This window comes from Dendropsophus ebraccatus, chromosome 8 (assembly GCF_027789765.1).
Source record: "Dendropsophus ebraccatus isolate aDenEbr1 chromosome 8, aDenEbr1.pat, whole genome shotgun sequence".
NCBI classification, from domain to species: Eukaryota; Metazoa; Chordata; class Amphibia; order Anura; family Hylidae; genus Dendropsophus; species Dendropsophus ebraccatus.
The window spans coordinates 31,302,437-31,318,911 of NC_091461.1; the positions used below are offsets into that span (position 1 = coordinate 31,302,437).

The 16,475-nt window shown below is 41.0% G+C and overlaps 1 protein-coding gene across 1 annotated transcript in view; it reads left to right on the forward strand.

Moving 5' to 3' along the window:
• Window positions 1–814: 814 nt before the first annotated feature.
• Window positions 815–16,475, forward strand: part of MYOF (myoferlin) — a 70,541-nt gene continuing 54,880 nt past the window's right edge. Inside the window, exons 1-12 of the mRNA XM_069980105.1 lie at window positions 815–923; window positions 1,118–1,211; window positions 8,841–8,995; window positions 10,191–10,319; window positions 11,515–11,577; window positions 11,756–11,806; window positions 12,979–13,009; window positions 13,780–13,895; window positions 14,233–14,359; window positions 15,277–15,380; window positions 15,466–15,534; window positions 16,307–16,350. Coding sequence (XP_069836206.1) covers window positions 897–923; window positions 1,118–1,211; window positions 8,841–8,995; window positions 10,191–10,319; window positions 11,515–11,577; window positions 11,756–11,806; window positions 12,979–13,009; window positions 13,780–13,895; window positions 14,233–14,359; window positions 15,277–15,380; window positions 15,466–15,534; window positions 16,307–16,350 — 1,010 coding nt within the window. The 5' untranslated portion in view covers window positions 815–896. The remainder of the gene's footprint in view (window positions 924–1,117; window positions 1,212–8,840; window positions 8,996–10,190; window positions 10,320–11,514; window positions 11,578–11,755; window positions 11,807–12,978; window positions 13,010–13,779; window positions 13,896–14,232; window positions 14,360–15,276; window positions 15,381–15,465; window positions 15,535–16,306; window positions 16,351–16,475) is intronic.

Here is a 16,475-nt window from a genome sequence, read left to right on the forward strand (position 1 = left end):
GACAAGGCCACCCAAATGGAGCTTCCATTTTTTTGGAGTTAGTAGGGTATTGATCAATTTGAACAGTCAAAATTTCCCATATTCCCATTTTAAATATAGAATATCCCATAGGTATCTGTTCTCCCATGCAAGGCAAAAAAAGGTGGCTACAACTAGGAGGAGACTAAACGGAGATGTGACCACTCATGTATACGGCACTCACCACTGCAGTTTATGGCTATATTCACTCAGTCTTTTTTTTTTTTTTTTGGCCACAAATACTGCTTGAGGGTACGTTCACACTTACCGGATCCGCAGCGTATTTTCCGCAGCAGATTTAATTTAAATAACACAGCATCAAATCTGCTGCGGATCTGCTGCGGATCCTGTAGGTGTGAACGCACCCTCAGGCTTATAGCGGCCGCAGAAAACCTGTCAGTTGTTTGCAGCGCCGCTAGGGGTCCTGGCTGGAGTGTATATCATGTGTATACGCTCCGGCCAGGATCCCATAGATGGAGAGATAACGTAATACGTTGTGTGGACATAGCCTCATTATGTAAATTAATGCCATAATTTTGCATATATGGGGAGTATTTTTGGCTCTATGTGACTCTAATACGGCCGATAAAAGACATTTATGTGAGTTGTGAAAAATGCCTATGGGAGTTGTGAAAAATGGATAATCAAGAAATGTTCTTTTTGATATTGTTCCCCATATGAGTTGAATGAAAAGTCAATCAATGTTCTTTATTTTATTATAAAAAAAAAATAAAAAATAAACTCAAATAATAAATATGTTTTGTTTGAAAGATTGAAATTTGTTTTGTTCCATCAGATTGATTGGAAGCGCAACTATATCCCTTAAAGATTTTGCTGGAGGACCCGGTCGATCCCTTCCGTTCCGAGGCTTAGCTTTGATGAGTGACAAGGGGCAGCCCATTGGGGTGAGTTATAGATTATTTTTTTTTGGCCCGTTTTATGTAGAGCGGTTGGTGGTGGTGTTTTATTCCCCCAGAAGTACATGCGAAAGAAACTGTATAACAGACTTCTAATTCTCGTGTTGTATCTGCTACTTGCTATGGCTAAAAAGCACTTTTTTTTTTTTTGTCTAGCACGTTCTTATTTTGTTCCTTCACAGGCCACTATTGATTTGTCGGTCTCCTATGAACCTCCTGCGTCCCCTAACAATAATCCAAATGATCCAGGAGGTACAAATGTGCAAACTGATGCAGGTACATAATCAGATTATGTGTTTCGATTAACATTCTGTTTACCCTCTTCTGTTTTATATTGGCCCCCTACATAGCAATGAGTGCCAAGCCGCTATAAGTATTTGCAGGTATTAGGGAACTAACATGCCTGAGGAGCCAAAGCTTTGGATGTGGCAGTCCAGGCATGTTGGGAAATGTAGAATTGTAACAGCTAGAGAGCCACAGGTTGGACCCCCATGTGTTAGAGGGTTTTTCAGGAGCAGGAAGCAGATAGCTCCATACATAGTGTAGTGGCCCCTGAGGCACCAAGGCTTCTGATTTGGCTGCAGCCTCTGCACCTTTTATAACCCCCCCCCCCCCCCAAGCCTGATAGGAAAAATGATGCATAATTCTTGCTTTTACTATGGGGATGGGCAGGAAATATCTCCAGTTCCTCTGTTGTCTTTTTCATGGTGTCCTTGCAAGGCCGCTTAGCTGCATTGCCTTTGGCAGTCATTCTCCGGGAGAAGCCCTGTATAGCTAATTTATACTGTCTAGTAACCTCTCCCTAGCTAGCCCCAGTGCTATGACTCATATTTGCACATTTTTCACACTTACTTATTTCTGTAGGGTTTTTTAGAATTTTTTTTTATGGGAACAATTATGCAGTCTGCAGCCCTATTCCTACCTTCAAAATTGCAGGAACTACTGTATACAGACCCCAAATAGATTCAGTATAGCGTCATTGCGCCGGTATACATTTAGCATAAACAGATTTTTTTTTTTTTTTATTTATTTTTTTTATTAATTATACTTCATTGACATGTTTAGCATCTTTAGCCTTTGCTATTCATACACTACAACTTCTTCTGGTGCTCTCTACATGGTATACCCCATGATTTGAGAGCATTTGATATGGCATCTGGTGAAGCTGTTAAGAAATATATAGCTAGTAGTGATGAGCAAGTACTAAAATGCTCGGGTGCTCGGTACTCAAGACGAATATTTCCAGATGCTCGGGTGGTAGTTTCGAGTAACGAACCCCATTGAAGTCAATGGGAGCATTTTTGCAGAGGACCCAAGCTCGGCCCAGGAAAGGTTGCGTGAAAACCTGTCAACCTCAGAAAATGATTGAAACACCACGGAAATGGACAGGAAACAGCAGAGGCAGCATGTATGGATGCCTCTGAGGCTGCCTAATCGCACCATTATGCCAAATTCTAGGCAACAGCCTGGTGGTCATCTGGCTGCAGATGACAAAAGATACTGGTCAGGCTAGTTTTTGGAGGTTGTCGTACAGAGACTGTGTGTAAGTGCTGCTATATGGTGTATGCCACCTGTTAACACAGGATAATGACCAGTGAGGTTGGATAAGGCTGCTCTAAAAAAGAAAGCAACCCTGTAGACTGGCTGCAGATGACAACAGATAAAGACGAGCTACAAAAATGGTGGAGGGTGTGAGGCATAAACCATATCAGGAAAGACTTAAGGATTTGAATCTGTATAGTCTGGAGGAAAGACGGGAAAGGGGGGACATGATTGAAACCTTTAAGTATGTTAAGGGACTAAATAAGGTTCAAGAGGGGAGTGTTTTTAGTAAAAAAACTGAGCTCAAGAACAAGAGGACACAGTGAGAGGTTAGTTGGGGGAAAGATCAGAAGCAATGTAAGAAAATATTATTTTACTGAAAGAGTGGTAGATACCTGGAACAAACTTCCAGCAGAGGTGGTTGGTAAATCTACAATAACAGAATTTAAACACGCCTGGGATAGACATATATCTATCCTAAGATAATAAGGAAGAAAATACTAAAAGGGCGGACTAGATGGACCCAGTGGTCTTTTTCTGCCGACAATCTTCTATGTTTCTATACTGGTCAGGCTAGTTTTTGGAGGTTGTCATATAGAGTCTGTGTGTAAGTGCTGCTATATGGTGTATGCCACCTGTTACACAGGATAATGAGCAGCGAGGTTCTACTATGCAGCTGTACTACAAATCACAGCAATATAATGTACAACAGCTGTTACATTCTATAGATTTAGTGCGGTGTTGGTTATTTATTGTAATGTACAACAGCAGCAGCACCAGCCACAAAATAAAATATAATGGTACTGAGGACTTCTTTGAGATCTGTATGCAACACCTAATGTCCCCTTTCTGCCAGCAGCTGACCACCACAGTGAGCTACTAAAGTCGTGTTAGCTGCACTGCAAGTCCCAGCCAGCAGTCTGGAGTAATAAAAAAAAAATAAAAAAATAAAAAACTTTTTAAGCCCTTACAAGGGCTGTTGGGTTCTTTGACTAGTATCCCTGCCTACAGAAATGCTAATTCCTTCCCTAACGCTCTCCCTGACCAGCAGCAGCTCTGTCCCTAATCTTTTTCAGCATGCATGTGAGCCGAGCGCCGCCGGTCTCAGAAACTTATATGGCAGGGTCATCTGATCTGGCCAACCAATTGCTATCGACATGTATGGGTCCCACGTCATCGCACGATGTACCAAAGAGTCTCCTGCATGTTGATTGGCTGAGAAATTTGCGCCCATACTTGCAGGAAAAGGATGATGCCATTTTCTCGAGTATCGTGAGATGCTCATCTGAGCATCGAGCATCTTCGAGTACCTTTAATAGTCGAACGAGTAGCAAGCTCGGACAAGCATTTTCGCTCATCACTAATAGCTAGCATTGGGAACAGCGAAGCGAGCACACAGCTGTTACCGGTGCTTTGTGCATCTAAATAGCTTTGGATGCTTTACCCAATGCTCTCAGTCTCTAAAATGGCATCTAATACAGCTATACAGATATATACAGATTCAGCATAGGAATGACTATTTAGGATTGGGGGGGGGGGGGGCAGGGGGCATTCTTCTACAAGAAAACTGAAGCTGAACAGGTTAATAAAAGTATATTGAAAAAAAAAACTTTACAATTTAAAGGGTTTGTCTCATAATGACAACCACTACCAATATACTGTATTAGTACATAAAAAACAACTGAGCATGGTCCCCTGATCAGAACACTTCTCTATAAGAAAGCAAAATGTCACTTTGAAAGGCAAATACGGGTTGCCCGTAACAACTAGTTACAGCTCAGCTCTAATCTCTTAATAACATCTGTTAAAATAAAAGCTGAGCTGTGATTGGTTGCTAGGGGATTAATGAATCTAACAGCCAAACTGACTGGCTTTTCTTAAGCAACCAATCACAGCTCAGGTTTTAATATTATAGCTGAGCTGTGATTGGTTGCTCCGGGAAAGCCAGACAGTTTTTTTTTGTTCGTCAGTGTATATTTATTCCCCACAAATGTTTTGTTTAAAAAAATTATTCCAATATCCCGGCTTAAACCAGAAGAGGGTCTGGGTTTATGCTAATTTGTTAAACATAGGTTGCTTATGGTTGGTCTAAGGGCACTACTTGTACAGTGCTTAAAGGGGTAGTTCAGCTATTTTTTCTGTTGTGATTTATTTCTATTTAAAAATCTCAATTCTTCCACTACTTGTCAGCTGCTGCATGTCCTGCAGGAAGTCCTCCAGTCTGGCACAGCGCTCTCTGCTGCCACCTCTGCTACTGTTCTGGACAGTTCCTGACATGGCCAAATCTCCATTAAAAAAACTCTACTGCTCTGGACAGTTTCTGAAAAGGGCAGAGGTGGCAGCAAAGAGCACGGTGTCAGACTGAAGAGAATACACCACTTCCTGCAGGACATACAGTGGCTGATAAGTACTGGAAGACTTGAGGTTTTTAAATAGAAGTAAATCACAAATCCATATAACTTTCTGACACCAGTTGATTTAAAAGAAAAAAAAATGCAGACGTGCCCCTTTTAAATTGCTGTTACTGGATGCTTATGGCATATGCACAGGGCATGGTTACAAATTCGAGGGTCCTCCAACCCCTCAAGCCCAATTATGTCCATTGGAGGTGGTCAAGAAACTGAAACAACCAAGCAGTCGATTACCCAGTTTACTTTAAAGGGACTGTGCACGCACACTACACAGCACGCTCAGTAACGTTTTACATTCATCTCAAGAGGACGGTCTCTGTCTGTTTATTTTTATGAGGCTTGCTGTAAAGCATGTCACTTTAATGCTGTTAAAAACAGTTCAGGCAAGATGGCAGCCCCATAACAGTGAACAAACATTAAAATAAAATAAGAACTATAGTCCAGTAAATAGAAACATTAAAAAAAATAAAAATAAATTAGTATCTGACTAATCGGTAAAAGAAATTTAGGTTGATACATTCCCTTTAACAATGATGTTACTATGAACAGTGTAGCACTGGGAGCCATACTCATTATGGAACACTATGGAAAAAGCATAGCTAGCAGTGCAACTCTCTATATGCAGCTCCTATTAACCTCTATAGGAGTTACGTACACTATATAACCCAGCCCAAATAATTGTTGCCGGCTCCTGAGAGCGATTGGTAGGGAGGGCCTCCATCTTGTGATGGTATGATGTATGTCTATGCCATCAATGTTCCTGATAGGAATGTTCCTTTAAAATATTCCAGGGATGGCAGACCTTGTGTGGATCTGTTTAACTTCTATCCAGTGCTTATTTGTTTTTTTGGGGAACCTGGGCGATAACCTTTGCGTGAGCTGTAATGGCGGCCATATTGCTTGTCAGATTATTATCTAGATTTACTGGCTATTTAATATCCTCAAGTATTTATCCTTTTCATCATCCTCAAGAAATTTACGGACTAGTTTTCTCCTGATTAAAGGCTGGCATTGTCTGGAATCCCCCGGTCACTTAGCGTGGCTGTTCCTCCGATGGCAGGTGGTGAGAGAGCGCAGAGAGGCAGGAAATTTAGCTCTGCGTTTTGTCGAGAGATAACAATGTCCGTGACCATAATGATGCATTGTACTGTAGTTATATTTCATAGAGACCCTTTCCTGTCTTTGTGCATTTTTCTTTCCATAACCTAAAGAGGAAATATTTTATAAATGACAAACTGTACGATAGTTCGTCCTGCAGTAGATGTGACTGCTTTTATTTGCATTATGTTTTTTCTTCTTCTTTTAAACACTTAAATGAGTGTTATCAGAGAATTGCTTAAAAGATGCCTTCCCTAAAGAAAAAAAAAAATGACATGTTGTCTTGTATTTTATAATCCTTTAAATAATCCTTTAAATTTTATAATTCTTTATATATTCTTTAGAGATTTAAAGCCTAAGGCTGCACTACTGAGAACTTCTCATGACTGCATGGCCTCTTCTGAAGTCTTGCCATAGAGATCTTAAGTGGATCTATATCACTGACCATACAACTGTCTTTGTTTAAAGGTTTTTTCTTATCCAGACCTTTATAGCATATGGAGAAAATGCCATTTGAAGCATGTCAGTCTTACAAATTTCTTGCAGATTTTCGTTTATAGAGTTCCTGTCACGAAATGAGAGGGCAAGGGCCCATGGTGTATATGCCTGGGGATGGGATGTTTAAAAATAACTTATCTCCAGTATCTCACCCACTATGTCCCGATTGCAGGACCTGATGTTGCAGGCTTGTCCAACCAATCAGTGGCCGAGGCAGGACAGCGTCATCCACTCTCCAGCCAGCTACTAAATCTGTCTAGGTAGTCTCATTGACTTCCATTTACTAAATTGGCGATATGGGCATGGCTGCCACAGTCTGTTGTAAAATCATGTCAGATGTTTTGGTCAGCTATGGTCTTGGGTGATTATATACAGATCGATAGCTAGAAAGCGCTGGAAAAAGTGCCCGCTGTGTGATCTCTCTTTGCTTTGTGCCACATAACTGAAACCGGCAAAGAAAGTCTTTGGGATCATCCTGGTTGTGCACACAGAGAGCCTGGAGAGAAGCTCATAGCTGCTCGCTTTACTTCCTTCTTCTTCTAACAGTTGGTTGGGGTCTGGATACTCAGAACCTGATAGACCAAAACTTTTGACATGTCTCTATAAAATCTGGAAAAAAAAAGGTGACAGGCACACTAAGCATTGTATGGCAGTATAGTTTACAGTGAATGGTTTGCTTTATTGAGCCACTGCATGGTAGTACTATTTGGATACTGAATGGAGCGAGGTATTACTGCATTTGGTATATTGTCAGCATTGTGTGGAAGTATTCTTACTATTCAGATTAAAAAATTTGGGTAGAAAGTAGATTCTCAATGATGAAAACTGTCTTTTAAAAGTGTGAGCAGGGGAAATCCTTGTGCATAGTCATCCATACACCTATACGGGACATGGAGAAATCCTTGTGCATAGTCATCCATACACCTATACGGGACATGGAGAAATCCTTGTGCATAGTTGTCCATACACCTATACGGGATATGGGGAAATCCTTGTCCATAGTCATCCATACATCTATACGGGATATGGGGAAATCCTTATCTAGAGTCATCCATTTAACTATATGAGACATGGAGAAATCCTTGTCTATAGTCATCCATACATTTATACGAGACATGGGGAAATCCTTGTGCATAGTCATCCATGCACCGATATGGGATATGGGGAAATCCTTATCTATAGTCATCCATGAACCTATACAGGACATGGGGAAATCCTTGTCTATAGTCATCCATGCACCTATACGGGACATGGGGAAATCCTTGTCTATAGTCATCCATACACCTACAGTATACGGGACATGGGGAAATCCTTGTCCGTAGTCATCCATGCACCTACAGTATATTGGACATGGGGAAATTCCTGCCCATAGTCATCCATGCACCTATACAGGACATGGGGAAATCCTTGTCCGTAGTCATCCATACACCTATACGGGACATGGGGAAATCCTTGTCCATAGTCATCCATGCAACTATACGGGACATGCCAGCTGGGCGGCTAATCTGAGTTTACACTGCATGTGTTTCATGGCAAATCAAAACCTTAGTTTACTGTTGTCAAAACCTGTTCTTCAAGTCGGATGTACACGACGCATCACCATTTACTTACTGCCAACCGTGTCGGTCTGGGTGTGTTCAGAAAACCTAGCACGTCACAGTGTACTGTTACTTCCCTGACTGCCCTTTAGCGAGTGGCTATATGTAAATAGCTGTTACGCATTTTCTACAATTGCTAATCTGTCTCTTTTGTACATACCTGTAATTTGCTAATCTCTAGATAATTCATCTGAATACACTTTTTTTTTTTTTTTTTTTAAACCAAAAAAACCACACCGGCTGAAAGTGGAGGCTTGTCAATGGACATTCTGATAAGATCTCTCCATCTTGTCATGTTGCTGCTATCAGGAAGCTAGGGAAACTAAATGTTCTTGCATGATCAAGTCTAGATAAAAAGTTTTTGACATTTGTAATGAAATTACAATATTTTGGTATGTAGATAACATGGTATTACCTTCTGAGGAACCTTCTGTGTTCACACTGAGGAAAAGAGAAAGAAATTCCAAGCGGAATCCCCACCACTGACTCCACTCGGAATTCCGCCTGCGTCAGTGTCTCCATGTTAAGTATAGGGTGTCTCCACTCTCATACTGAAAGAATTGACATGTCTGTGGTGGGAATTCCACTCAGAATTTCTGTCTTTTCCTCAGTATGAACCTGAAGTATGAACTTGTTATCACTTTAATGCTGCCTGAACCACAAGAGTCGATCCCCAGGGGCCTTTCCCCGCCCGCTAGCCTTGATTGATGTCCTGGAACACTTTCATCATTGTCATTGCCCTTTTTTGCATGTTTTAGAAAATGAGGATGAAGAAGACGGAGATGTTGTCGATTCAGGTTTCAATCCCAGTACACCGGGGGCTGCTGGGCAGGCAGACAATCAAATTGCCCGACGTCTTACAAAAGGAAAGAAAACCAGAAGGATCCTGTCCAACAAAGCCCAAGATTTCCAGGTAAATTTCCATAGGAAATCTTATAAGGCTGTGCGGGCATGGTGGCAATTGTAGTTTCTGATGGGCCAAGATACCCCCTGTTATAGTAAGAGATGGACTTCATCCATATTACAGCACAGCGCCGGGTCCCGGATTGCGTTGCTCCGGTCCGCGCTGCCCGGCCGCTTCCTGGTCACTGACGCAGGCTTGAGATGTGACGTTTCAAGACCGCTCAGCCATTCAGTGACAGAGGCGGGATCCCGCCTATGCCACTGACTGGCTGAGCAGACTTGAAACATCACGTCTTAAGCCCCTGCAGAGACCAGGAAACGGCCGTGCAGCTGAAAAAGCCCCCCAGCCCAGAGTACCCCTTTAAGGGTCCTATTCCACCGGACGATTATCATTCAGATTATCGTTAAAATTGTTCGAATCTAAACGATAATCGTTCGGTTGAAATGCAGTTAACGATTAACGACCGAACGAGAAATCGTTGATCGCTTTATAAGACCTGGACCTATTTTTAACATTGCTCGTTCGCAAAACGTTTGCAAATCGTTCGCATTGAATAAGACATCGTTCGGTCGTTCGCAGTAGATACGAACGCAATAGCGAATAAATAGCGAAGAAAAAACGATCGCAAATACGATCATAAGTACCGATTATCTAACGTTTTCAGGTATTTCGTAATAGCGGTCGTTTGAGATCGTTAATGGTTAACGATTATGCAAACGATAATCGTCCGGTGGAATAGGGCCCTAAGTGTGCCTCTTTATGGAGGAGCTGGAGGGAATAGCTGTCAGCACATGAGCAGCCTTAGGGTCCTATTAGACGAAACGTTATTTAACGGTTAACAAAAGAAAAAATCCCATTGTTTTTCATTAACCTGAAATCGTTCACCATATTACACAGAACGATAGATTGTTTACTCCATCTTATCCCAGCAAAAGAAGGAACGATGTGCAATAACACGGAAGGATTAGTAAACAAATGCGGAATTACAGTGAATGATTAACAATGATTTTAGGGTCTGATCTTAATCAATGACACACAAACGATTTTTCGATCGTTGCCTCCAATTACACAGGACGATTATCGTTTAAATCCGAACTATATAACAGTTTCCGCACTATAATTGTCCCATGTAATAGGGCCCTTAGACCTAGATGTACAATTTATCAGTAATCCAAATACTTTTCCTTAAATGTTCCTTGGACAGATCAGAATCCGGGTGATTGAAGGGCGCCAGTTATCCGGGAACAACATTAAGCCTGTGGTGAAGGTCAGTGTGGCCGGACAGACCCACAGGACAAGAATCAAGAGAGGAAACAACCCCTTCTTTGATGAGGTACGTGTCTGTTCTCATCACACTTTACTGTATTTGTTCCTTTTGTGCCATCTAGTGCAGGAACCAGTTATTGCTATAGAGCCAGAAAAAGGCGTCTGCAGCTCTTACAGAACGTACACGTGTAGGTAATTGTCTGGGATTTATTATTTTCTAAAGTTCTCCAAGTCCTGTAATTAGACTCTATTTATAGGACTTTTCTGTGCAACGGGATGTCCTGGATTGGAATATTCTGCCCTCCTCCCCTCACAGAGACCGTGACACTCATGTCCATGAACCTTGGGATTGCAGCTTATTCCCACTACATATAGTGATGCGATAGGGGTGCTGTTTCAGCATAATAAAACCCTATTTGTCTACTCTAGGACATCCACTTTAAATTAAAAATAAATAAAAGTTTTCAGGACACAATGAATTATGTTAAGGTTTTCCCACAAGTGACACATTTCTAACATAATTTATTCCTTGGATATCTAGGGGAAATCCAGCCATCTACATAAAGAAATCTGGTTACTGGTCTATGAAAGAAGTGGTTGCTTGCCAGGTTGTTTCCATGGGTTCCATTAAAGGATCCAGGATTCCAGGATTAGAAAAAGCACAGCTACTTTCTTTCACAAACAGCACCACCCATGTCCTCAGGTTGTGTGTGGTATTACAATTCAGCTCTTCATTAGAGCTGCAAAACTCACATCCAAACTGAGGACATGAGAGGTGGAAGAGGGTAGCCGTGTTTTTCTAAGCTTGGACAACCCAAGCTTAGTCTGCAACAGGGTTAGATTGAATGGGATAGGACTCGGAAATCTTATTGCACCTCACCCCTTATCAGGCTTTTATTGCTAAATGTTTTTTTGCTAAATGAATATAAAATTCTGACGCATGTGGAATCGCCAGAATGGGGTGTATTTAGTCTGAGAGCCTAGAGCATTACAGGCTGTAAATACAGCTCTGTTTGTCAGAGGGGGACCATTACAAATGTTGGATAGTTGGCCAGCTCTGGTCCAGCTGAATTTTGTAACATGTATGGGGCTTAAGTATCTATAAATAATTTCAAGACAGACATAGGTATGTGTGTGGTGTGTATATTGTGGATATTTCAATGTTAGAACTACAGGGCGTAGCAATGTATATAGAGATATTATTGTGGTTACCATCATTGCCTGTTCCCGTGTCCTGTAATGCCTGTGTTTTTATTGAACAGATTTTTTTCTACAATGTCAACATGACCCCATCGGAGTTGTTTGATGAGTCCGTCATACTGCGGGTACGTGACATCTTTTTATCAGTATTGATGATGTAGACTTACACAGTACTATTTTTTGTTGTGTTTTACTCATGGATGCTGCCTGGTGTATAGTATAGATAGTAAAGATACTGTAACATGCACACAGTTTTCGAGTTCACAGTTTATTATAGTGTATTATTCTTATGCTTTTTTACAGTTGTTCAATTCTGGATCCATAAGAGCGGACAGCCTGATCGGAGAATTCAAGGTAAATTAAATAAAGAAATGCATATGGTTAATTATTATACACTAGTTACATTTGATCTCTATGTTTGAACACTCTAATGTTCTAGTGTTTTTTTTTTTTTTTTGTTTAACACACTTTAGGTAAGGGCGATGCATAGCCCTTAGCACATTAGACAAAAGTGGTCTATTCAAACACTATTAGGTCAAGGAAACACATGGTACCTTTAATATATCCATCTGTGCCTCTATAGCATAGGAAAATACTGCTCTTCTCCAGTGCCAACTGTCAGAGGCTATTCCAGGCTCCCTCCTCGCTCCCCATTCCATCCCTGTCCCTGCTTAATTGACTGTCAGCTATAATCTAAATCCCAAGCATAGTTAGGGATGAGGAGAGGGGAGCATTCAGCACTTCAGCAATTTGACACTTTGCACTGGAAAATAAAAGCATTTTTCTGTCTTCTGGAAGCAAAGAGAGATATATGGGAGGTACCATGGGTCTCCTTGTTCTAGAACAGTGTCAGCAGTTTGAAACATGAATTACAGCTGACAGTTCTTAAGGTAGCATAAACTAGTGACAGACGCTGAACAGAATGATGTGTCACTGACATTGTTCTGTGCAGCTGATTCAGAGAAATCCTTTTGAATTACAAGGACAATTATGTGAATGAGCTCAGTATCGCTGGATATTCATGAGCACCAGCACTCTCTGGCAATTGTCTATGTATACTCTGTATAGGTAGATGGCTCTCAATCAGCAGCCAGGGGGAGAAGTCAGTGGTGCTGGCTAAAGCCCATTCTCCTGCATATCAGGAGAATGGCTGAAGATATAAGTAATACACCGCTTTGTTCATTATTTCTTTCGCTAGTTTCATTTAAGGCAGCACAACCCTAGTGACAGATTCCCTTTAAAGAGTTTTCCTTAATACCCCTATCCCTTCCAATCTCTGTATCAGTAGAAAAATATTCTGGGAAATATTAGGATGACTTCTGCTGTATACTTTATATTTTATATATAATTATCTGCTACTGTATATCCATTGTCTACAGCATCCAGAGCATTGTATTCCTGCCTAGAGGCCTCCCCCATCTATAAAAAGTACACCCCTAATCTTTTGAGAATTGTTGCAGTAGCTCATCCTCTATTCAGTAAACCTAATGAACAATGTTTTTGTTTTTTTTTCTTCTTTTTATTAGCTTGACATCGGCTTTATATACGATGAGCCAGGTAAGGACTTTTATTAATTGAAGCCTATGAATTTAGTGTGGTCACAGAAAACATGAATAGTAGATAGTAGGATATTGACCTTATAATGGTTCCAGAGACTCTGGTTGTTTTTGATCCTTGTACCATTGGGTCTACTGGACTGTCTTCTATATTAGGGTCAGTTTACACTGACTGCAATCCCCGCCGTGGACTCCGCTCGAAATTCTACCTGCCTCAATGTAATGTATAGGGTGCCGCGGCTCTCTGCTCCAAGAATTGACATGTCAATTCTTTTAGCCGAGAGTGGAGGTGCCCTATACCTTACATTGAATTCCGCCTGCCTCTGCACCTTAGAGCGGATTCCGCTCGGAATTTCAGCGCTGATTCTTCAGTCTGAACTGACCCTAAGAAAATAACATTATGGCTGTGGAGTTGCAACATAACCACTGCCAGTTGTTACTTGAAATCTAAAAGACCTCCGACCTGCCATATGAAATTTATTCTACAACATTGTTCCTATGGGGCAATGGGCCATTTGGCACCAAAAGCCATGTGTAACTGTTGCCCTTATTACACCTTTTACAAAAGAATGTTGCGTATATATAGTGTATATATGTTGTAGATTTTTTTTTTTTTTTTTTGCTGTGGCATCACCATATATTTTTGCATTGCAACTAATAAGAGACCTTTTTAAGAGATCTTACCAGGTTTTGATACAAGCAGTGAGACTGAGCATAACCCAGTATGTGTTAGGGTTACTCTGTGACATAATACTTATTCTCGGACTATAGGTCACGCTGTCATGCGGAAATGGGTTCTCCTTAATGATCCTGAAGACTTGAGCTCTGGAGCCAAAGGATACCTGAAAGTCAGCATGTTTGTCGTAGGCATTGGGGATGAGCCCCCCGTAAGTACAGATACTCAGTATACAATGTATTGAACGCATTTAGAGTACAGCTTTATTCCAGTAATGCAAAACTAGATCTCTCTTATAGAAGGCATTAGATAGATGCTGTCTTTATAGTCCTTATTTACAGTGTAATAAAGAGCCCCATACCTTTGTGGACCCATCTGTGTGGTAGCATCTCCTAACATGACCCATAGATGTATAGGCATCCCCAATACATAGGGTATATTGGTGGTCAGGTGCAGCAGAGAGACTCTTATGGGTCATTGTCCCCAACCATAATATTAGGCTTGGTCTCTGTTTCTAAGTATGTTTATGATAATTTTGCTTCTTTAAGACTGAGAAAAGGGAAAAAGACAGTGAAGCCGATGATGTGGAAAGCAATCTCCTCCTTCCCACTGGAGTGGCGCTGAGATGGGTGACCTTCTTACTGAAGATCTACAGAGCTGAGGACATCCCACAGAGTAAGTCCCAACAAATATCTCCTCGGTATGGAAAACCTGACAGATCTGTGATTGGCACTTTATATTATAGTAATGACTTTTAGTTTGCTACAGTGGACAAGAGAAGGCTGCAGTATCTTGCACTACTGCTACAAACAGTATGGTGTCCAAGTACACAGACTTGCATAATAGGTAGACATTGAACAATGAAGATAGACTCTATAGGACCATCAATTTGTAAAGCTTGGATAACCCCTTTAACATGGGGAAGAAGGGTTATAAGTTGCTGCCAGATCCCTCGAGAAAGGTTTATTATCCATGTGAACCAGAGCGGTTGCCCTCACAAAATTGATTGGTTTGGATAGTTTTCCCCCAATGTACTGTAGAAAGAGATCTTAAAGGGGTTTTCGAGGATCTCTTCATTGATGGCCTATGCATATATATATGATTAGTGGAGGTCAGACACCTTGCATGCCCACCAACCAGCTCTTTGCCAGAATCATGGCACCCAGCAAATTGAGCCAGAAGCAAACAGCTCTGTATGTTTTATATAGTAGCAGTGCTGGGTTACTGCAGCTCATCTACCATTAACTTCAATAGCAGAAGAGCTGTTGTAAGCCAGCACAGCCACTACACATTGTATAGCTCTGGCAAACAGCAGACTGGTAGGTGGTACCAGTTTTCTGACCTCCACCAATCTGATATTGATGGCCTGTTGTGGCTAATTGGCATTGAACCACTATGTAATAAAAAGCTAGCCATTAGAAATTCTCACTTTTTCCTCAACATTGTTGGCAAAACCGTTTTTCAACCACAGGCTATAATGCCCATATAGTTACCCCCTTGTTTACTGACAGCGAGCAAATATTAAGAATGGGGAGAAATGAAATTACTATAAAAAAAACCTAGTATTTCTCATATCTGGTGTTTGTCTATAGTGGATGATGCCTTCGCACAGTCTGTTAAACAACTCTTTGGAGGAGACTCTGACAAGAAGAATTTAGTTGACCCATTTGTGGAAGTGGTTTTTGCCGGGAAGAAGGTAAAGCCATTCATGGGTAGCCAAAAAAAACCATAACGCAGATCTGAAGAGTCAGTCTTCTGTAACATTCATCTTTCTTTCAAAGGTCTGTACACGAACGATAGAAAAAAATGCCAATCCGGAATGGAACCAGGCGGTCAACCTGCAGATCAAGGTGAGATTCATTACGCCATATTTGTACCTAAAATTAGCTGAAAATAACGGCATTATTTAACGGCAAGTGACGGCTGATTTATTTATTTGGTCGTTGCTAACAATAGAACACATTACCGTGAAACCTTGGATTACATGTACTTGGTTTCAGGGTGTTTTGCAAGACAAACTAACAATTAAAAAAAAAATTGTAACTGTAAACAAGCAAGATTTCTTAATACAAGCCCCCCTGTGTCCCCATCCTGATACTGTACTGGGTAGAAAGCCCTCTTATTTTAACCCACTGATACTTGATGAACTCTGACTGTGATCAAACGCCTTCCGGTTCTCCTCCAATGCCTATCCGTGTCACCGCTACATTCCCTCTGACCGCTAAATTAACCCCTTCACCAATAGCTGCTCCAGGCACCCAGCACTAGTACCAGCACCAGCAGGTTTTCAGCCACCTGGGGAGTTGAGTGAAGGGAGAGTTAACTGATTAACCCCTTTCTTACTGACGTTGTTCTTTATTGATACATAACACTTTACCTACCTTATTTTTGGGTTGTGGAACAAATCATCTGCATTTTAGTTATTTCTTAGGTGAAAATTTGCTTTGAATTGGATCACAAGTATTTTCCTGGAACAAAAAACACCTAGTTTTAGTGTATGTGAACTTGGCCTCAGTGGGTGAACTTGACTCTTTAGGCCGCATTGTTGTAATTTAAATAGGGGAAAAGTAGAAGATTGAGAAATGCCAGTGTAACACGTAACTGTACTTGTGTTTCTTGCAGTTTCCATCAGTGTGTGAAAACATAAGGCTTACTGTATATGACTGGTAAGTGGGGTGGATTGGAACATTAAATTATATGATGATTTCTTTTATTTCGTAAATTACGTTTATTCATTGATCTATTAAAATATGTAATTTATGTGTTCATATAATATTGTTTATTCTATTTT